Source organism: Pan paniscus, chromosome 5, assembly GCF_029289425.2.
Source record: "Pan paniscus chromosome 5, NHGRI_mPanPan1-v2.0_pri, whole genome shotgun sequence".
NCBI lineage: Eukaryota > Metazoa > Chordata > Mammalia > Primates > Hominidae > Pan > Pan paniscus.
In genome coordinates, this window is record NC_073254.2 from 71408363 (window position 1) to 71430937 (window position 22575).

Below are 22575 nucleotides of genomic sequence, written 5' to 3' on the forward strand. Positions count from 1 at the left end.
GATACTGGACCCCACATACACTGCTGATGAGAATATTAAATTGTACAGCCATTTAAAAAAACAACTGGAGAATTTCTTTAAAAATTAAACTTACCATACAACCTAGCAATTTTACTCCTAGGTATCTGCCCAAGAGAAATGAAAATATATGTCCACACAATGGTTTTAAGCACATATTCACAGCGGTTCTATTTGTAATAGCTAATCATTAGGGAGAAACGCCAATGTCCATCAACGGTAAATGGATAAATCAAGTATGGTATATTCATAGAATGAAATACTATTCAGCAATAAAAATGAACAAACTACTGATACATACTACAACATGGACAAATCTCAAAAACATTAAGCTACATGAAAGAAGCCAGATGTGAAAGACTACATATTATATGATTCTACTTATATGCAATGTCCAGGAGAGGCACTATCTATAGATACTGAAAGCAGCATGGGGTTAGGGATTGGAACAGAGATTGACTGCAAACAGGCATGAGAAATCTTTTGGGGATGATGAAAAATATTCTAAAACTAGAAATTACACCTCTCTCTCTCTTTCTCTCTCTCTCTATATATATATATGTTTAAAAAATTTTTTTTTGAGATAGATTCTTGCTCTGTTGCCTATGCTGGAATGCAGTGGCATGATCATAGCTCACTGCAGCCTCAAACTCCTGGGCTCAAGTGATCCTCCTTATCTCAGCTTCCTGAGTAACTGGGACAACAGGTGCATACCATCATGCCCAGCTAATTTTTTTATTTTTTATTTCACTATGTTGCCCAGACTGGTCTTGAACTCCTGTCCTCAAGCAACCCTCCCATCTCAGCCTCCCAAAGCACTGGGATTACAAGTATGAGCCACAGCACCCAGTCTGAAATTTTTGAAAAACTAAGTTGGGCCTAAAAACGTCTGGTAGAAGTAATTTCCATACACATGAAAGCCAAGAAATTGGAAAAGACTGCCCAGGGAAAAAAACAGAAAAAGCTTACCATGAGTACTTTAGGGATAGCAGACAGTAGCAAACCAAAAATAAATCAAAAGATTACCTACGGTAGATTGCAAAAATGGCCACAATACTATGTAACTCCTCCTATCAGGACTCTTCTCTACCCACTATGACTTGCTTTGGCCAAAACAATGTGTCAGCAGAGGCACTGTACAAGCCCAGATTCCAGACTTCAAGAGGCCTCATGCACTTCCACTCTTGCTGCTTTTGGAACCCAAATCTAACCACATGTGAACCAGCCTGAGTTGGCTTACTGGAAGAGGAGAGACCATGCAGAGGAAAACCGTGAGTCAGCCAGAGCTCATCAAAGATACCTGGGTGACTTCCAGCTGTGATGAGCCAAGCCTGATTCAGACCAGACCAAGTGCCCAACTGGGCACAGCCCAGATCACCAACCCACGGAATTGTAAGATAAATGATTAATGTCTAAGTTACTAAGTTTTAAATGGTTACAAAGAAGCAGCTAATTGATACACTACAAAGGGGCAGTGATGACTGCTAGACAGCATAATGAATCAAATGGTTGAGTTTTGTGAAGTTGTCCAATAAGGATATGCCTCCCAGGCACAAGAATAGAAAAGCAGTCACCAAGTCTGAGAGTTGGCAAAGTCACTGTGGCAGAAGGACTAATTAATTGCATGAGTGAAGTGAGAATAACAAAGTTTCTCAAAACTGTTGGTCCAAGGGTCTATAGTGAGCAGACTGCCAAGTGACATTAAATAAGAAGGTAATGACAGACTGACCCCCAAAGAAGATTTCGGTCGTGACGAAGGTAAGAAGGAAGCTCCTTAAGAGCTCACAATAAGGTCCAGAGACAGAAGCAGGTATGATCAGAGAAGGACATGGCAGAATTCAAGATCTTGGTATGAGAGTAGTTCTAAGGCATGATACAATATGCACAAGGAGGAAGGATGGTTGGATGAATGGATGGATACGTGAATGAACAGATGGGGGGATAGATAAATAAAGAGCTACAGATAAACATAAATCGATAAGAAAAATTACTTACATAAAGATTAGAAAGTTCCCCTTATATCTAGGCTTTCCTTATAAATTTTCTGCTGTCCTTTTAAGTTGGTCAAACCATTTTCACTGTTTTTGCATTTTGTTTTTATTTCTTTTTTATATTTATTTTATTTTTATAGATGTCTATAGATTACTCTTCCAATAAAAATTATATAAATAAGTAGCCGGGCGTGGTGGCTCACGCCTGTAATCCCAGCACTTTGGGAGGCCGAGGCGGCTGGATCACTTGAGGTCAGGAGTTCAAGACCAGCCTGGCCAACATGATGAAATCCTGTCTCTACTAAAACTACAAAAAATTAGCCGGGTGTGGTGGTGGGCACCTGTAATCCCAGCTACTCAGGAGGCTCAGGCAGGAGAATCGCTTGAACCAGGGAGGTGGAGGTTGCAGTGAGCCGAGATCATGCCACTGCACTCCAGCCTGGGCAACAGAGCAAGACTCTGTCTCAAAAAAAAAAATTTTATATAAATAAGTCTAGCAGAAATGGAATTAAAAAAAGTTTCAATCATACTATCAAAAATGTCATAGTCTTAAATATACTGTCAGGTAATGTTTTATACACTCAAAATGACAGAAACTTCTTAAAGTAAAATAAATTCCACATTACTCCCATACACACACACACACACACACATATTTTTATGCATATATATAAAAATATGTACATATATATTTCTTAACCAACTTCACTGAGATACAAGGTACATATAATAAATTGCACCCATCTAAAGCAGCAATTCTCAAAATGTGGTCCATAAACCTCTGGACCACAAGACTCTTTTAGGAATCCACAAAGTAATTTCATAATAATAAGCCAACTTAGTTTTACATTTTTGTAGCAGTGTTAATATTATATTTTTCAAAAAAATCCATTTAATCTAATTTGTCACTTCTGTGGGCATCAACTTGTACAGTATATTCTCTTATCCTTTTTTTTTTTCTTTTTATTTACTTTATTTTGAGACAGGGTCTTGCTGTCACCCAGGGCGGAGTGCAGTGGCACAATCACAGCTCACTACAACCTTGACCTCATGGGCTCAAGAGATCCTCCCACCTCAGCCTCTGGAGTAACTGGGACTGCAGGCCACCATGCCTGGCTTTTTTTTTCTTTTTTTTCTCTTTTTGGAGAGTTGGGATCTCATTGTGTTGCCAAGACTGGTCTTGAACTCCTGGGCTCAAGTGATCCTCCCACCTCAGCCTCCCAAAATGCTGAGATTAGAGGCATGAGCCACTGCAACCAGTTTTCTTACCCTTCTAATGTCTGTGGGCTCCATAGTTATACCCTCTCTTTCATTTGTCATACCAGTGATTTGATCAGTCTAGCTAGAAGTTTATAAACTTTGTTCATCTAAGAGTCTAATTTGGTTTTCTCTTCTCAATTATATCCATGTTTGCTCTTACCTTTATTATGTTCTTCTTTCTACTTATTTTGTGTTTAGTTTGCTTTTCCCCCCAACACCCTCTCCAACTTCTCAAGGTTGAAGCTTTGTTAATTGATTTTAGACTTTCCTTCTTTTCTAAGATAAGCAGTTAAAGCTATATGTTTCCCTCTGAGCACTGCTTTGGCTGCACCCCACAATTTTGAGATACTGTGTTTTCATTATCATTTAGTTTAAAATATTTAAATTTCCTTTATGGTTTCCTTATTGATACATGAATTATTTAGAAGAATGTTATTTAATTTATAAATATTTGAGATTTTCTTGGAGATATTACTGATTCCTATATAATTTGTATTATTTCAATCCTTTAAATTAATTGTGACTTGTATTCTGACACAGAATATAGTCTATCTTCGTGAATGAGTCATGTAAGTATGGTGTTTCTTTACAAATATTTATTTATTCATTTTAAGACAGGGTCTCGCTCTGTCACCCAGGCTGCAGTGCAATGGTGCTATCATGGTTCACCACAACTTCACCCACTTAGACTTAATCAATCATCCCACCTTAGCCTCCCAAGTAGTTGGGACTACAGTGCATGCCACTAAGCTTGGCTAATTTTTGTATTTTTGGAGAGACAGGGTTTTGTCATGTTGCCCAGGCTGGTCTCAAATTCCTGGGCTCAAATGATCCTACTACCTCGGCCTCCCAAAGTGTTAGGATTATAGGCATGAGCCACCGCGCCTGGCCAATGAGTGTGGTGTTTCTAGAAGTATCAGTTAGGTCAAGATAGTTGGTAGAGTTGTTTAGCTCTTTACCTACATTTTTACTGATTTTCTGTGTGGATGTTCTATCAATTGCTGAAAGAGGTATGCTTATAAACTCTGTTGATCACCAACTATGATTACAGCATTGTCTAATTCCGCCTTTACTTTTGAAATGTTTATGTCATACCTTTTGAGGTTAGGTTTATATTAGTTAGATACACATTTATGATAATGTCTTCCAGAATGATTGGTCCTTTCATCATTGCAGAACATCCCTCTTTGTCTCTGTTAATACCATTTGCCTTGATTATCTACTTTACCTAATATTAATATAGCCACTCTAATCTTCTTATGATTATTGTTTGCATCATTTATATTTTTTCCATCCATTCACTTTCAGTCTATGTCTTTATACTTAAAGTGAATTTCTTGTAAATAGCATATAGTTAGGCCCTGCTATTTATTGATTCTGTTCATCTATGTCTCATAATTGGAGTGTTTGGCCCATTAATATTTAATGTAATTATTGATATTATTAGATTTAGGTCTATTATTTTATTATTTATTTTCAATCCGTCTCTCCTGGTTTTTTGTTCCTGTGTTCCCTTTTTCTTGCCTTCTTCAGGTCATTTGGATATGTTTTAGAAGTTCTAGTTGGGTTTATCTCTTGGGTTTCCTTTTTTTAATTAGTTGCTCTGAGAGTTAAAATATGCATCCTTAACTTTTCATTCTACCTAAGTTAATATGCCACTTCACATAAAATGTAGAAACTTTGCAAATGTATAGGAATTCCATTACTCCCCTGCCATTCTTTACACTAAAGGTGTCAAACATCTATATATTTTATACACCCCACAGGACAATGTTATAATTTGTGCTCTATATTTACTCTAATATTTGCCATTTCTCTTTTTTTTTTTTTTTTTTTAAGAGATAGGGCCTTGCTCTGCTGCCCAGGCTAGAGTGCAGTGGTATGATCATGGCTCACTGTAGCTTCGAACTCCTGGGCTTAAAAGCAGTCAGCCACCTCAGCCTCCCAAGTAGTTAGGACTATAGGAGAACATCACCATGCCCGACAAAATTTTTAAATTATTTTTTGTATAGACAAGGTTTTGCTATATTGCCCAGGCCGGTCTTGAATTCCTGAGCTCAAGCAATTCACCCGCCTCCGCCTCCCAAAGTGCTGGGATTACAGGCATGAGCTACCATATCCAGTCCAATATTTGCCATTTCTGACGCTCTTTATTCAAATATACCACCACATTTCTCAAAATTAGTTAAACAGATTACCAAAGCACAGCATTTGGCTCTCATTTGGCATTAATGCATAAATTATACATAAAAATTGCCTCAAATCTTTCCTTTTAAGTTTATAACAGTTAAAGCAATACCACTTGGCACTAATGTGACTGTAAGTAAAACACAAATTCAGGAACTGGAATTGGATGACAGTACTGGTTATAAGGTAAAATGGTTACAAAATAATTCAGAATTATTTTTAGATTACAAATTGAAATACAAACATTAAATATTAAACTTTGATTTAAAACTCTCAAAGGATGAAAGTCCTTTCAATTAAAAAAAAAAAGTCAGGGATATTTTCAACTTATTTTCTTTTTTTTTTTCTTTTTCTTTTCTTTTTTTGAGATGGATTTTCACTCTTGTTGCCCAGGCTGGAGTGCAATGGCACGATCTCAGCTCAGCTCACCGTAACCTCCACCTCCCAGGCTCAAGCGACTCTCCCACCTCAGCCTCCCAAGTAGCTGGGATTACAGGGGGCCCGCCACCACACCTGGCTGATTTTGTATTTTTAGTAGAGACGAGGTTTCTCTATGTTGGTCAGGCTGATCTCAAACTCCCAACCTCAGGTGATTTGCCCTCCTCGGCCTCCCAAAGTGCTGGGATTACAGGCATGAGCCACCGCGCCCAGCCAATTTCAATTCATTTTCTAACGTGTCTGATCTGTGTATCCGTGAAGTAAACACAGGGTAAGACATAAGTAAGGTATAACTATATGTCTAAAATAAAATACGGGGCCAGGCAGAGTGGCTCATGCATGTAATCCCAGCACTTTGGGAGACCAAAGTGGGTGGATCACATGAAGTCAGGAGTTTGAGACCAACCTGGCCAACATGGTGAAATCTTGTCTCTACTAAAAATATAAAAATTAGCTGGGCGTGGTAGTGAGTGCCTGTAATCCCAGCTACTCGGGCAGCTGAGGCAGGAGAATCACTTGAACCCAGGAGGCAGAGGTTGCAGTGAGCTGAGATCATGCCACTGTACTCCAGCCTGGGCAACAGAGAGAGACCCTGTCTCAAATAAATAAATAAAAATAAGATACAATATGAAAAGCATCTGTCTCTTTCCCCTTAAGGAAAAGAGGGATACAGGATATTTGGGGAAGTTAGCAAATTCATGAGAATTGAGAATGAAACTGACTGGTAGAAAACTTCAAATATTCATTCATTCATCCAACATTTACTGAGCTTCACTATGTGTCAGATTCTAAACTAAGAACTGAGGTTTTAGACTGCCTTTAAGAGTCTCACAATAACAAAAAAAAAAACCACTAAATTGTTACTACGAGGCGGGAGTCATGAAAGTTTCCCTAAGGAGATAACTTATGAACTGGACTTTCAAGAAAAAGCAAGAGTTACCCTTTTTTTTTGTTTTGAGTATTTTTGTTTTTGTTGGAGGTGTATGAGAAAAGAGAGGAAAGAAATAGAAAGAGGCTTTCTTAGTTGGAAATAACATGGACAAAAACAATAATCCTAAAAGATCATGGTCTGTTTGAAGAATTATAAGAAGTGTGGACAAATGGTAGACTCAACCTATCACAGGACATCAGTACAAGGAACCCTTTGACATTATACTAAGAATGAACTTTATGATCTTGAAAGAAGTGGGAAGCTACTGAAGGATTTTAAGTAGGGGAGAAATATGCATTCCCCAACTCTTTCTCCCTTGCCTACCTCTACTACAGACACTAGAAAAGATAAAACCTCACATCCCAAGCCTCCTTTATAGTGACAGATGGCCTGTGACAGTTCTGGCCAGTGAAGGGTAAACAGAAATCTAACTGAAAAGTCTTCTGGCAAATATTCAGATTTTCTGATAAATAACCATGGCTGGCTCTGCCCCTTCCCTTCCTTCCTTCCTTGAATTTAGACACCATATCTGTAACCGTGCCAACCATTCTCCAACCACAAGAGAATGACAAGATTATCCCAAATATACTGAAAATGACATGGTAGAACTGCTCAAGCAAAGCCTGTGGCCATCTCTAGCCTTCTTGTTATGAGAGAATAGAAATCCCTGTTTATTAATAACCCATTTTAAGTTGGGTTTTCTATTAGTTAAATCTGAATGTCTCCATAACTTATAGAAGTTTTAATAATTAATTTGTATTTTCAAATGATCTTTATTAAATTGGTGTGGATGAGTTGGGGAAGGGGATGCAGAGAGACTTGTCCAGAGGCTTATTATAGGGCTTGAACCAAAGAAACAGCAATGGGAATACAACGAAAGGCAGAGTCCAGAGATATTTAAAAGAGAAGACAGATGGGGCAGGATAGATGAGGGAGCCATCTATTCTATCTTCTATATTCCTAGTTTGAAAAACTGCAGGGGTTTGGGGACTGGATGTGAGAATATTGCCATTCTCCAAAATAGATGCATAAGATGTGGTAAAAGACTGATGATTCAGTTTTGAACATGTTCAGTTTGAGATGCCAATGGGACATCTATGGGAAAATGAGGAAAAAGCAGGTGACTCTGAACCTAGAGATCAAAAGTGAGGTCTAAATTTGATAGGCAGATTTCAGAGTAACCATGATATGGGGGTAAACTAAAACAGTGAGTATGGTGAGATCCCACAAGTAAAATCTAAATAGGCAAAAATGAGGCCCACCAAACCTATTGCTAGAAAGTAGTGCTTGGTTGGGCAGCACATATATGAAAATTGGAAAGATACAGAGAAGATTAGCATGGCCCCTGCACAAGGATGAAACACTGAAATATAAATTTGTGAAGCATTCCATATTAAAAAAAAAAAGAATGAAGATTAGTGGCTGCCTATAGGTAAAGGATGAAGGAAGGAGGGGAATAGGGAATAATTGCTAATGGGTATAGGTTTATTTTGGGGGTGATGAAAATGTTCTAAAATTAAATTGTGATGATGGTTGCACAACCTTGTGAATATACCAAAAACCACTTAATTATACACTTAAATGGGTGAACTGTATGGTATGTAAATTATATCTCAATAAAGCTGTTTTCTTCTTTTAAGTAGGCCCAAGACAGGGAATATCAAGTTATAAGTAGGAAGAGGATTCAGTCCAGAAACAGAGAGAGCCAGGGCCAGAAAGGGGCAGGGGATTAAGAGGGTGTTGTCTAGAAACCCGGAAGGAAATATCAAGAAGGAATCAGTGGCCAATAGTATCAAATACTGGATAGATCAACTAAATTAAAGACTGAAACAATCAATATATCAATTTGGAAATCATTGGTGAGCTAAGTGAGTGGTTCTAAATAGTAGCAGCAGAAGCCAGATTAAATTGAGGAATAAATGAGAGGTGAGGAATAGAAGGTAACAAAGAAGCTTTTTCAGGAAACTTTTCTTGTCAAGAGAAGAGTTGGTGACATAGGGAGGTTTTGTGCTGTTGCTGTTATTTCCAATAGGAAGTACATATGATGTTTATAGGTAAGGGAAAGGGGCCAGCAGAGAAGGAGCAATTGAGGATAAAGAAGGAGGGGATGACTAATAGAATATCCCCCAAGATGGGAAGAAAAGAATTCACAACATAAGCATAAAATATCAGTGTGGACGACAGATGAATTTTTCACTGGACTGGGAAGGAAGGCTAAGATGCCAGTTAGTTCGTAGGTGCAATAAGTTTAAGGAGCTATTACTTGATGCATTAATTGTGAGTCAGGAGATAAAAGGTCACTGGCTGAAGGTAAGGGAGTAGGCCTGAGGATTTCATAGGAGGGTAAACATTTAGGAATAATTATTATAGGAGAGAAATTTTAAAGGAAGAAGTTGAAAAGTTGCTACATACATTTCAAATACTTTTAAAAACTTTAATGTATTTCATTCAATAAAAAGGTCTTTTACATAATGAATTACCTGCAAATTTATTATACTTCGTATTAAAATTTGTAATGACCACACTAAACACATGAGCAAGTTCCCATAAATCCCTGGAGAGATGGTGTCTGCAGTCAGAATATAACCCAGTGATGCTGATCCTTGGACCTCAAAAACATGGTACCCTTCAAAAACTCAGCCTCGGGGTCACCAGAAAGGCCCCCAACTGGCCATTTTCCAAGGCCCTCTGCAGCAGAGGCCATAACTCTTTGTTCTCCCTGGGTGAAAGAAGAGTGATTGGGCGGTTTTGTTATAGTTGCTGGAAAAGAAATCAAATGGTGATTTTTTGCTACTCTCTCTTTTTTTTTTTTTTTTTCTGAGACAGAATCTTGCTCTTTCACCAGGCTGGAGTGCAGTGGCGCGATCTTGGCTCACTGCAACCTCCACCTCCCAGGTTCAAACGATTCTTCTGCCTCAGCCTCCCGAGTAGCTAGGACTACAGGCGTGCGCCACCACACCCAGCTAATTTTTGTATTTTAGTAAAGACGGGGTTTCACCATGTTGACCAGGATGTTCTCCATCTTGTGATTCACCCACCTCAGCCTCCCAAAGTTCTGGAATTACAGGCGTGAGCCACCACGCCCAGCCTGCTTCTCTTAAGAGGACTCACAGCAGATGCCCTCCTAAAGTGTTCAAATAAAATAATGTTAAGTCAAAGCCTTTTGTCAACTGTCATGTAGTATACACGAATCATTTTTATTATAGCTGACACCTATGTCTACTTCCAGCACTATATTCCTTTATGCAATCTCAAGTATCCCTCTCTCTAACCATACTGGTGTACACCGAGCTCTGAAAACAGGCATGTGCTTTCCTAAATCTTGTCTATCCTCATGCCCTTATAACAACCTGGGATTTTGCTCTCATTTCTCTGAATCTACTCAGGTACAGTGGACCCCACTTATCCACCACATCCATTCCAAGACCCCAGTGGATGCCTTAAACCATGAATAGTACTAAACCCTATACATACTATGTTTTTTTCCTATACAAACACACCTATGATAAAGTGTAATTTAAGTAAGTAAATCTGATGCAACACATTGCCATCAATCAGAATATGTTTTCTATTCATGTCTTCCACCCACATATTTAATGTCTTTTCCATCCTAACTAAGCACTCATCATGCCCTGTGGCCATAACTTTTACAGTTTAAAGTGTGACAGCAAAACTATCAGGAATTTCTTTTTCCTTCTTCACAATTTCACAGATAGAAGATTCATTCTTGTGGTATATCTCAGAAGCTTCAGCATACGATTTTTTTTTCCTTTCCTTACTAAGTCAAGAAGTTTTACCTTTTCACTTTAAGGAAGCATTTTGTGGCTTCTCTTTGGCATATCTGAATTGCCAGCATCACTACTCTTGCACTATGGGGCCATTATTAAGTAAAATAAGGGTGACTTGAACACAAGTGTGGCAATACAGTTGACGGTAAACCTGATAACTGAGATGGCCAGAGTATAAAGTATGGATTTGCTAGACTAAGGGATGATTCACATGTTGGGCAGGACAAAGTGGGATTGGAGCAGGGCAGCTCAGGGTTCCATCGGGCTACTCAGAGTGGCACGCAATTTCAAACTTATGAATCCTTTATTTCTGTAATTTTCCACTCAATATTTTCACACCACAGTTGGCCACGGGTAACTGAAGCCATGGAAAGCAAAACCACACAGAAGAGGGGACTACTGTACTTACCATACAACCTTCCGGCTTCAGCATAAATATCACTCCTCTTGGAAGGCTTCTCTAATCACTTGAGCTAGAAGCAACCATTTCACCAGAACTATTCCAACCATTCCTTTTCTATACATAATTTGTTACTTGGTATTTACGCTAATGATGCTTTTTTCTTTACCTGCCTTAAGCACCTAGAAGACAGGAATCATGTTTTCATGGTGCCTCTACAGCATGACACTTTGTATGTAGTAGATACTTGGCCTATTGCTTCTGGAAGGGGATCAGAGATCATTCTCACATTACCAGTCATAATACAAAATCTAAGTATCAGTGACAAAAGAGACTTGACCAAGGTGACACAGTTAGTTCGTGGCAGAGCTAGAACCCAAAACCAGAATTTTGAACTCATATTCTTATAATCCTTACATTATGCCAATAATTATTGTTATTACCCTAGTTCCATTTTGCCATCCAGATCTCAAAGAGAGTCATTCTTGAGCCTTAAGATTACATAAAGATGCAAACTTCTCTGGAAAATATTTTGTTTCAATTCTAATCTAGATGAATTTAATTGGCTTGGATGCATGAAAAAAAGTGAGAGTTTTTGTTTGTTTGTTTTTGTTGTTTTGTTTTTGTGTTTTGTCACCATGTAGCTAAAGTCAGCATTAATTATATGGTAGTGTTGACTCTGGTATGATAAACTCTGTGAATAGGATTAATTTGTCTTTTTTACATATGTATTGGCTGTACACTTTTACACAGCAGCCTCCGATGCTCTCATTGCATTTGTGATTCATAGTTGGAAACGGCACAGCAGTTCAGTTAGCATAACAGAAAAAACCAGTAACTATAAAATTTCAGCACTGACATTGGGAGTGACCTAGAAGGAACTGTCAAGGGCAGGGGCTCCATCTCCAGCCCTTTGTTAGCCCTATTGTCTAACACAGTACTTTGGACAGAAAGAGAAAATAAATGTGTTTATTTGAAAAATAATTGGGTGACACTCAATGAATACTACATCATGTGCACACTTACAACTTACGACTGATTTAATTAGTGTAAATTAATTTAGACCTAAAACGTAACTCTAGACAAATTATTTATTTATAAAGATAACCTAATTATAAAGGATTGCTCAATAATAAACTATCACTTTCCCTAATCCACTAAATTAGGTAATTCTTAATGAAAGATGAAAATTTAATGAGATGCTGTGAAATGTGGTTATTTTGCTGGCCATTCTCCAGTGATTTGGTACAGGGACACTTGAGGAACATAATGAGGACAACAGGGCTTAGGTGGACCATTGTTTCATTTAGGATAACTTACATAATCACTGGAAAAAAACTAAAGGATTTGCCAGTTCAGTATTATAAGAAATGTCAACTAAAAACTCAATTTCTTTCAGTGAAAATTTTGGGCATATTATTCTCTGGGCTGTGAGTGACACAATTCAACACCAGAGGACAGACAATACGTAGCCAGATAATTCTTGTGTTACTCAGTCCTTATCTTGTTATGTGAGTCTTTGGGAACTGCTTAACTCTTTTGGTTCCTTTGCCTGAAACAGGAAATAGAGAGATTTACTCAAAAATTGGTAGATATAGAACACACTCTTCTCCTTCCTTATGTCAGACAAGGCTTCCCTTATTCCACTGAGCTCATGAATAGGGATTATTTACCACTATTCACTCTGGATATTCTCAAAGGGCATTATAATAGTCTCCATTCTACTGAAGTACTCCCAAGACCCTTTCTTATAATCTAATGGTACCTCAATTACCCATATCACTTTCTGAAATTTCCTTAAAATCAGGATTGTCACAGCCTGACTTTCACCACAGGAATCTAGGGTAACAGTTTACCATTGTTTAAAGTCACAGCATAAAGCATTATAAATCCTCAGGAAAAGTATACTTCTTAGATAACAGGATTCTAGAAACCAGAATGAACGCTTGGTTTCTAGACTGTCTTGCTACATCAATGTGAAATCACTTCTCTTCATTAGCTGTTTAGCATAACAAGAACAAAAACACTGTATAAGTGTTTAATATGCATACATAAAACACATATTTCTGTCTATTACTGAAATGAAGTTACACTGTTCAGGCCTTGCTAGCTGCATTAATTATTTCACATTCTCATATGCTATTTATGAACATTTAGAAGACTACTAAAAAGCTAGTAAAGTTTGCAAGTATGTGAAAATGAAAAGGGTTGGCAGTTATGGTTCCAAAACATATTATAAACATCTATATTATTTATTTCTAGCTTCATGAGGAAGAAACTGAAAAAATGTGTTTATTATATACTTAGTGAGGAGAAAATAGCTGGAGCTCCTCAGATGAGGAAGGTGGCTTTTTTCCCTACTGCAGAACTTTCCCAAAGCAAACTGAGTCCTGGTGCGATGATTTTTTCTCTAGGAGTGTTTCTCTGACTACCTGAAAAGGAACCGGCTAAAACTTCCTGTGCAATTGGACTCCTTCCTGGGCGTGTGGGTACCAGAAGCAATACATTCTGCCAAGTAGAGCATCAAAGTACTCACTGAACTTCTTCATCTGTACAAGGGCTAGCCCAAAGCTTTTTCATGGTTCAAAGTGAGTCAGCAGATCCTAAACTCATTTTCCTCCTTTGACCATGGTAGAAATGCTGAAAGTGAGTTATCTACTTACTGAGAATGGAAGGAGAAACAGAAAGTACTAAATTCTTAGTTCAATATGACTATGATTTGTCAGAAATCAAAATATTTTCTTGAATAATTATTTTGCAGCAGCTACTACTAGAAAGCAACAAGAATATTCATTATGCTACACAAATTCTATTTTTTAAAATATGTGTAAAACCAAGTAAATTCAGAGGTATTTCTCAAAGAGAAAATCTTGCAGAAAATGGCATCTTGATAGAAAAGAGAAAAGAAAAATATTCCCTATGTTTTCCTTAAGGGAAAATATTTCATTTATGTAAGCAAAGTAGTGATGAAACATGACATTCTTTTGCAACACAGTCCCATAATTTTCACTTATAAAATAGCATTCTTTGAGTGGTTTATCAAAACAGCTTGCTGATGGGTAGCCCATCAACAAATTAAACTAATATTGCATTTAAATTTTTCAGAAAAAAATTCAAACCGAATCCATTTTGTTTCAATTTGTGACTTACATTTTTAGCACAAACTCCAGGGCAATTTTTAAAAGCCTGCAAAGATCCAGTAAGAGTTGAGATTTAGCAAATGTTGAATTCTGAGCGATGTCCTGAGAATGTGCATTTTTCTTTTCTGCCCAACTCTGAGTTCTATTTGCCCAGTTTCAGGAACTAGCACCCACTAGGAGATTTTTTTTTTCATTCATTCATTCAATAAATATTTATTAATAACCCACTGTATACAAGGCACTGAGCCAAATAGTGGGGATACAGCCCTAAACAAGAAAGATATGGTCCTGCCCTCAAGGAGCTCACAGTCTAGTAGACAAGGCAAATACCACACAAAGATGTCAAACTGTACCAGGAATCTTATGAAGTGAGTTAAGGCATTAAACAACTACCCCCAGCTTTCCTAACCAAATGCAAGCTCTGGACAAAAATATTCAGCTGAGAGATAATTAAACAAGACATAGTTGTATCTCATTTTTTGTTTGTGCTTTAGCTGAAATATTTGATGGCTAGTATAATAATCCAAAACAGGATTATTATTCTTGTTCTATCATTTATGTGTGTGGAACTGGGTATCCCTTTTTAAAATCAAAATCTTATATTTTGGTGTTTGCACTCTGTCAATTATTTACTTCTCATCACATCTGAATGGGCTGCTCTATTGAATTAATCTCATATTCAAAAATTGTTGCTTTACGATAGTCCCGGTTTTTGATGTTTTCCATAAACTTTAATTAAGTAATTTAATAAAGACTTGGAAATTTGCAAACATTATCGTTTATTTTTATACATTTTAAAATTCAATTTTACAAAATATAATGATAGCTACCAAATACTGAATACTTATTATGAACTAAGTGGGATTTTTCTTTACACAATTTCTTTTAATTTCCTCCACCCTCCCATAACCCTGCAAGGTACTAATGGCCCTATCTTACAGATGGGTAAATCGAGGCACCGAGATGTATCACACAGCTAGTTAATGTAAAGCCAGGAATGGAACCTCTGATTACCTGACTGGTTAACTTATCCTCTCAAGAATCCTAAACTGAATAGAGTTCTCACCTTCCAGGGCTATATACAATAGAATTACTCTTTGTGCAACATTTTAATGATATTGCAATAATACAGTTAAAGTTTTTAAGCAACTAGAACCCAATAAAACATCTAGGGTGGCATAAAATATCTGATTAACTAATGAAATGAAAGGCAAGATAACTTCAGGTAAATGGAGGGCGTTTAACTATGAAGTCTTTGCCAACATGAGTAAACTGCACCAAGCAGCAACCTCCAAGCCTGGCGGCGTGCAAATTTCCTAAAAAGAGGGGAAATTATCTTAGGATAAGTGGAGGTTGGCCTGAAAACTCCTAAAGAAATCCTAGGTCAGGGAGCGCTTGTGTTTCTTCAGTGGAGCTGGTTCCTGGGTGCAGTGATTAGGAGTTAATTGCCCTAGAGGGATGGTCCACGTTTTGAGAGTGGAGACTAGCACAAGCATTTAAGCACACACTACCATCAACGCTTTGCAAAAATCATCAGATGGTCCCCAATAAAACATGGAGAGCTTTATGAGAAAACAGAAATGTAAACTTGAAAATCGAAAATGAAATGCATATGGATCAAATTGTTCTGCACTAACCTCTTCGTTTATCCAAGTGAACAACCAGAGTCAACTGACAGCACCCAGAAAACACTTCCACCAGCAAAATACAAACTGTAAACTCAAGTGACATCCACCCTGTGGCTAAGTTTTTTAAGGTCTGCAGCACTTTTAGGGTTTGCCTTTTCCCCTCTTGTACAACAGCTCCACTACACAAGAAATTTGCTAAAACCGTTCGCTGGGCACTAATATGAAATCACTTAAAAGGAAACATGCCACTTTCGGCTAGGGGACAGCATGTTCGTCATTCAGTGTCCTACTGGTTTCTTAACACGCATATAATTAATATTGGTACTCAGGAAAGAGAACTTCTTCTGACCTTGAGCGTGCGCGCTAAATAAATTACCTCAGAACGAAAGTGGTGCGATCTCAAAACAGCATCTGGGGAGAAAAGAGAGAAATGAGACTTCATTTAACTGCTTGTTCTTCACCTACCGAGTGACTCATGACTTACCTGGGAGACCAGGGTCGAGAAAGCACATCGCAGACGCCTGGAATTCGGTGGGACATCCTGGGGGAGGGAGGAGGAGTCCTGGGGCCATCGGTCTCTACGTGATTTCTCCGCGAGAAGTTTGCATGAAAGTTCTGGGGGAGTTGGGGAGCCCCGAACTTTCCATGCCTTACTTTCTTACCCCTACGCTCCAGCGAAGGATGCGTGAAGGCGAGGCTGGCGCAGCCCCGGACTACGCTCAAATTACCCTTAAGGCTTTAGCAAACTGACTAAAAATTTGAGTTCTTTCCTCCCCTCCCTGCCCTCGGCATCGCCGTGGTTATTCAAACCTGGGAGACTGGAGGGCGGAGGTGAGGGCAAAAAGGGCAAGGGGCGTTAAAGAAACGCACTCAGCCTGGGGAGTGGGCAATGATGGGGCTAGGGGCAGCCGAGGAGAAGGGAGCGAGCCGCGCTTCACTCTCCAAATCGGCTTAATTGTTCCTGGTAGCCCGCAGAAACCCGTCGCGGCGTGTCTTACCTCGGCTTCTTGAACGACCCGAGAAGACCGATTTCATCGGATGCCTCCCTTTCTGGAGCTTGCGGTGCCAGCAGCAGAAGAAGACGATGGTGGCGATGGTGCCCAGCAGAAGCAACAAGAGGAAGAGGGCACATTGGATGCTGTAGGGTCTCAGCAAGACGAGGAAAGCCGCGGCGATCATGGTGCGGGCGAGGCGAGGGCGACTCGACGGCGGGGCTGGAGGGCGGCGGCACAGGCACCCGCGCTGGGCGCACGCCGGGACGGCGGGCACGGGTGAGCGCGGCTCAGCGCGTCATGCCTGGCGCTCGCGGCCCCGCGCCCAGCCCAATGGCTGCGCACCCCGCGCCAGCCGCGCTACGCGAGTGATCCAGGGCTGCGGGGAGCGCTTGCCATGACTCAGCAGACAGCGACGAGGCTGCGACTCGGCGGCTGGGATCCTCTCCCCTCCCTCCCCAGGCGCCCCCGCCCCCGTCCGTGCGCAGCCCCCGGGCGCAGCCCCGCCGGGGACGCGGCGAGTGGGGAGGAGCAGCGCCGCCGCCGCGGCCGCCCGGGCCCCGCGCATCGTCCTGCGGCCGCCGCCGACCTCAGCATCCCAGAAGCCGGGCGCACGTGGGTCGGGGCGGGGACGCGGCGCTCAGGCTGCAGCCGCGGCAGCCTGCGGGGGGCGGGAATGGGGCGCCGCGGCGGGGGCTCGGCTGATGACATCACGGCCAGGCTGCGGCAGCGCGGGCGCGCGGACATGGCTGCGGCGGTTTCGGCGGCGGCCGCGGGCTGCACCCGGGCCTGAGAGCCCAGCGCCCTCCCGCGGGGCCGCCCGCCAGTCCGCGCCGTCCGCGGGTGCATTGGCCGGGTGCCTCTAGCTTCCCGGACACCCGGAGCTTCCGCCTATCCAGCCTCCCTCGGCCAAATTGCTGCGGAGCCCGTCGTCAGGGGGCGCCAAGGAGCCAGGGGGAAAACCGTGAGGCGCTGACAGGAGCCTCCCGGCGGTGCTACCCTCCACCTCCCACCTCCCTGCGCCCCGCCCCGAGGTTGGGGCTTTGAAGGATGCAGCCGGGTGAGCTATTGCTTGTGGGGGGTTCCTCGCACTCTGAAGCGCGAGCGCCGGGAAGGGCCTTCCCTGGGAATTGGGATACTCCAGGAACGGGAGGCCCACTCCTCTCCAAGCCTCTCTAAACTAGGAGCGCTCCGGGGTAGTACGCTCTGGTCGGCAGAGGTGAACTCTTCCACCCCAAACTTGGTGCTTATCTCGCAGCTAAGAATTGGGCACTTTCGATCTTCTTGTATCCCTGGGTTTGCCCTAAAACCCTGACGCATTTAGTGCATTTGAAGGGCAAGGCGATTTCAGATTTAGGGACCTGGCAGATGAAGTAAGTTGGTACTTGGCTTATAAACATTTGGGGGAGAAATTTTTTAGGGAGTGTGAGGCAATAGTGATCTCTCACACTTGCAGGCACACTCTGTCTCCCCTTTGTCCCCTCCCCACGTTTTTTCATAACCAGCAAAAAGTATATGGCAGTTGGTGGCCAGGGGATTTAACACTGATGCAATGCCAGCACGGAAGGTATAGCGAGAGCGCTGCAGTGTGCCTTTCTGCGGACGGCCACGGCCACCTGGCCAGGAAGCGGCTGCTGCAGCAGTCAGTCTGCGGCATCTTGCGGCCTTGGCGGGCGGTGCTGTGCCGCGTTCTGCTGCCCCCAAGGCAATGCTGGCTTTCCCTGTGTGGGGCTGGATTGTTTGTTTCATTTACTCGCATAAGAAAACTTTAATTATAGTGACAAGGTAACACTTAACTGCATTTGCGGAGTTTCTTATAACGACTGTATTAGCCTCTTTTTTGGAATATTTAATAGACTGAAGAAATTGTGTCATAAAAATTTATAAAAATTTGAAAAGCAGGTAAGTAATTGGGAGGAATAAAAGTTTTATTTGCTTGTAGTGATCTCAAAATCAGTGTTGTTTTCCAACTATACAAAACCGTACAGCTCTGCATAAAAGCTTAATCATTGATGTCCTTAAAGCCAGTAACATATTACCGTGTGTAAGTATTAAACCTAAAAAGGCATTGGTTAATGCAGTCTCTTAGTGCCAGATTCATAAGCATGGAAAACAACAGATACGTTTTGTTTACAGCTGGTTTCCTTAAACAAAATAAACATTCGAATTGTTGACATATTGCATCTCATTCATTCAGTTGTTTTGGATTGAACTCAGAAGGGCCCTTGCTTGGAGACACTGCATAAGGTGGGAATTTTGAATGGCAGCATGTAGGCTGCACTGAATTCCAGGATAGGCTTCATGGGTCTCTAGGACTCAGAGTGGGTGACAGGTAGCACTACATCATGTGCATATGGCTAAAGGTTTCTTGATACCGCAGCCCACTGCAGTGAGAAACTATTCAACAATTATGCAGAGGTTATTGAAGAAAATCCTGAGAGTTTGCAATGTGTGGCACATCAGGAAAGGAAGAATTCTCCACCGCATTGACTCAACAATGGCATGGTGGAGTAATTTTAAACAACAAAACTGAACTAACCGTGTGCAGACATTGGGGGAAATAACTAACAGAATTTTGGAAGGTCATCTTTATGCTTCTCATTGACTGAAATTTGTAAGTGAGCTGAAATAGCCTACGTATCCTTGAACAGAAACATGTCAAAAACACACAGAATAGTATTCAAATTGCCCCAAACGCTATATTTTTTTAACAACAAAAAGCAACTAAATAGCTATTATGGTTTTCTGAGCTATGACTTTAGCACAACTGTTATCATCCTGCGTCTTGCTGCAGCCATTTATAAGTTTCAAGTGCACACAAGAACATCATTTATCTCTCTTGGCAGGCAAATGCTTAACTGCCATGCAATAGGATTATAGATATTTCTTTTTAGATGCATTCATTTCTGTTCTTTCCATCAGTTGTCTTAAAGATACTAATAATAAACAAACCAAATCCTTGAAAGAATTTAGTATTTAGTTCCATTGTTATTTTCTGATTTGTTTGTTGCTAATTTATCATTTTTTCCAAATAATAGCATACATAGTATTAATTGCTTCTGTCTGTGTGTTTATGTGGTGCCTAATGCATTGTGGAATTCAATAAATACTAAATCAGCCAAGCAGTGCTTTTTGGAAGTTAATTTAGTAGAAATTATACCTTGCCTTCCTGGTAGGTTTTTGCTTTAAAAAAAGAATAATTGACATTGTATAAAAGTCACACACAAAAATAATTGTTAAGTTTGAGGGTAGGGATGGAGGGGGAGAGCCATGGCCCAAATCTTTCATACAAAAAAATGAAAATTCATAATGGAAAAGTATGTATAATTTGTTGACTTTTTTATGAGAGTAAGTTATCATTGTCACCCAAAAGAAGACAAAATAGTTGGGAAAGATAGCTAAGAGAGTTTGATACCACGTATGTAGAAGATGGTCCATTATACAGCCCTTCTTCCCTTTAGATTCTCAACCAAATTGGGAATAGACACAAGGAACCATAAGGAAATTAAAATATTGTGTTAACTCTATTCAAGATAAAGTCAGATTGAAGAACACAGCTTAGCCTCAAAGCCAAAATGGGGCATCTTATTCCTTTTTCCTTACTTGGCATGCTCACCCAGTCCACAGCTGAAAAATGACAGGCCTCCCCAGCATTAGGGCAGGAAGGAACCCAACCTGTTCAAATTCCGGCATAAACACCAAAGGCAAAGGGAAGCCTGACGCTTTGCAATCCATAAGGCGTTCAGCATGTGTGAGCAAGAGACAGGCCCATGTGTGAGAAGGGAATTTTATACATCACTCCTGCCCACTAATGGCTAGTAGGCCCTCCTGAGTTTTTCCATCACTAAGTCTTTTCATTCCCAAAAGATAGCAGTGAGTAAGGTGCTTTAAAAAGGCAGCAGAAAAAAAAAAAAAAAAAGGCAGCAGAAACATCTTCCTCGGTACTTTCTTAGAGGCAGAAAGTTGTGGCACAAGTTCCTAATGTATGGATCAAGAAGAAACATCAGAAAGAAGAAAAGTTTCCACCCTAAGCTGTGTAACAACCAGTTGAGAAAAAGGGAGGAACTGAAGATAACTCAGGTTTTGAGCTAGGGTAGAGGAATAATTTGGAAGGAGAAGATAACAAACTGCATTTTAGACCCACTGAGATGGAAGCCTCAGAAGGACATCATTGTGAAAATATCCAACAAGCCCATGGAAATGTGGAGAGGTCAGAACCAAAAACAGATAGGGAGTCATCAACATTGTAGTTGGAGTAATGGAAATAGAGGAAATTACTAAGGAATAGATGCTAAAGAGCATCCCAGAATCAGAACTTTGGAGACGGCTTCCATTTCTGGCCTGGAGGATAGCAAAGTGGTCGAAGCCAAGTAGGGAGTGTTCCAATTTAGTGGCTTTCTGGAACAGATGCACAAATGGGAGTCTAAGGAGGGCAAGGACTGAGGACTGGTGACTAGGAGACCTCCGGAAACCTTTCAGAGAACTGATTCATCATGGCAGGAGAGGCTAAAACCAGACATTAATGAGTTGAGGGGGGAATGAAGATGAGAAAGAGGAGAGGGTTGTTGTCTACAATCTTTGCAGAAATTTAACTCTAAAGGGGATGAGTAGAAAAGCAATTAAATCCTGAATAAAGGCCAATGGTGATTATTTTGTCAGGCTAGGGATATTTGAACAAGTTTCTAGGGAATTTGGGAGATGGAGCCAGAAGAGGGAGAGAAATAATTAAAGAGAAGGGAGAAGAGGACATTCTCCTGGGGATTTGTGATTTAGCAATTTTGAGTCCCCCCAACAGACTAGCTCTTTCTGGTCTCAGGTTGCTTTAGACTCTGCAGAGTGAAAATTGAGCCTGACTAGTTAGGATGGCTCCATGCCCATGGTTTCTTCCCCATCTAATCTGGCTACTAGTACTCAGACTTGAATAATGACTTTTAGGGAAAGATAAGGAATGTCTTGGAATGTAGCCTAGGTTGTCTGTGATTATTACCAATTTATCTGGAAGTGAGTAAATTACCCAGTTGGTAATCACACAAGGACATTACATTGAAATATTACCCCCTTGAAAACAAGAAGTTTAGGTAAGAATGGCTCTAGCAATAAATTATTAGAAATAAAGCATATTGTATTGATTTTGGCCTGGTAACTTCCGTGTTTCTAGGTGAAGTGTTTTACATGTGCTTGTATTAAAAGGTAAAGGAGCTATATCATCTGGAAGAACCTACTTCATCTAAAATAAATTTGGAGGTGATTTCCAGCCACCAGAACCAGGGAAACCATCATGTGGATAGATTACTATTTTCTTTTTAATATTTGAGTTTTTGAAAGGAAAATAATTGTAACTTGCAGTAATATCAAATATTATTTTCAGCAAATATTCCCTGGTAAAGGGCTTTATTTTACCATAATAAAAACTTTTAAAATAACTTAAAACTATACCGAGAAAATATTGCAAATGGAATTATTTCAGATTGTTGTTTTAACATTTTAGCTATTGTAGAGCCTAATTAGGTTTTGTTGTTCTATGGGTTACCACACTGCAGAAGCCATGATAATTCCAGGAGTATGTGAGGGGAGTTCTTTTTGGGTGTGTGAGCATTACAGACTTTTCAAAAAAGTCAGCTGAGTTTGGGAGCTTAAAAACATCAATATAATTGAATTCGTCTACTATATAATGCTTTGCAGACAGTTTTTGGAAAGTAATCATTTATTATCCACAAGCAAATAGAATTTATTTATATAGTTTCCACATTGAGTGTGGGATTAGTCATGCCGCAAAATACTGAGTCATTTGGCCAGAAAATT

General features: G+C 40.3%; 1 protein-coding gene and 1 non-coding gene across 7 annotated transcripts in view; one reads left to right on the forward strand and one right to left on the reverse strand.

The window, feature by feature from the left end:
• The window catches only part of DST (dystonin), a 494203-nt gene extending 476837 nt beyond the window's left edge, over positions 1-17366 (reverse strand). For 4 of the 6 annotated variants that reach the window (XM_024929292.4, XM_063604922.1, XM_008954352.4 and 1 more), the window contains exons 1-2: positions 16780-17366; positions 16158-16192 (exon numbers count right to left, since the gene is read on the reverse strand). In XM_024929292.4, coding sequence (XP_024785060.4) covers positions 16158-16192; positions 16780-16960 — 216 coding nt within the window. In that variant the 5' untranslated portion in view covers positions 16961-17366. Of the gene's footprint in view, positions 1-16130; positions 16193-16779 lie in introns of all 6 variants that reach the window. The other 2 variants (XM_034962265.3, XM_034962264.3) reach the window with 1 other exon arrangement.
• On the forward strand, positions 8109-8216 carry LOC112440170 (U6 spliceosomal RNA). Its single transcript, XR_003028358.1, has one exon. It is a non-coding gene; the product is annotated as a U6 spliceosomal RNA (small nuclear RNA).
• Positions 17367-22575: the final 5209 nt, after the last annotated feature.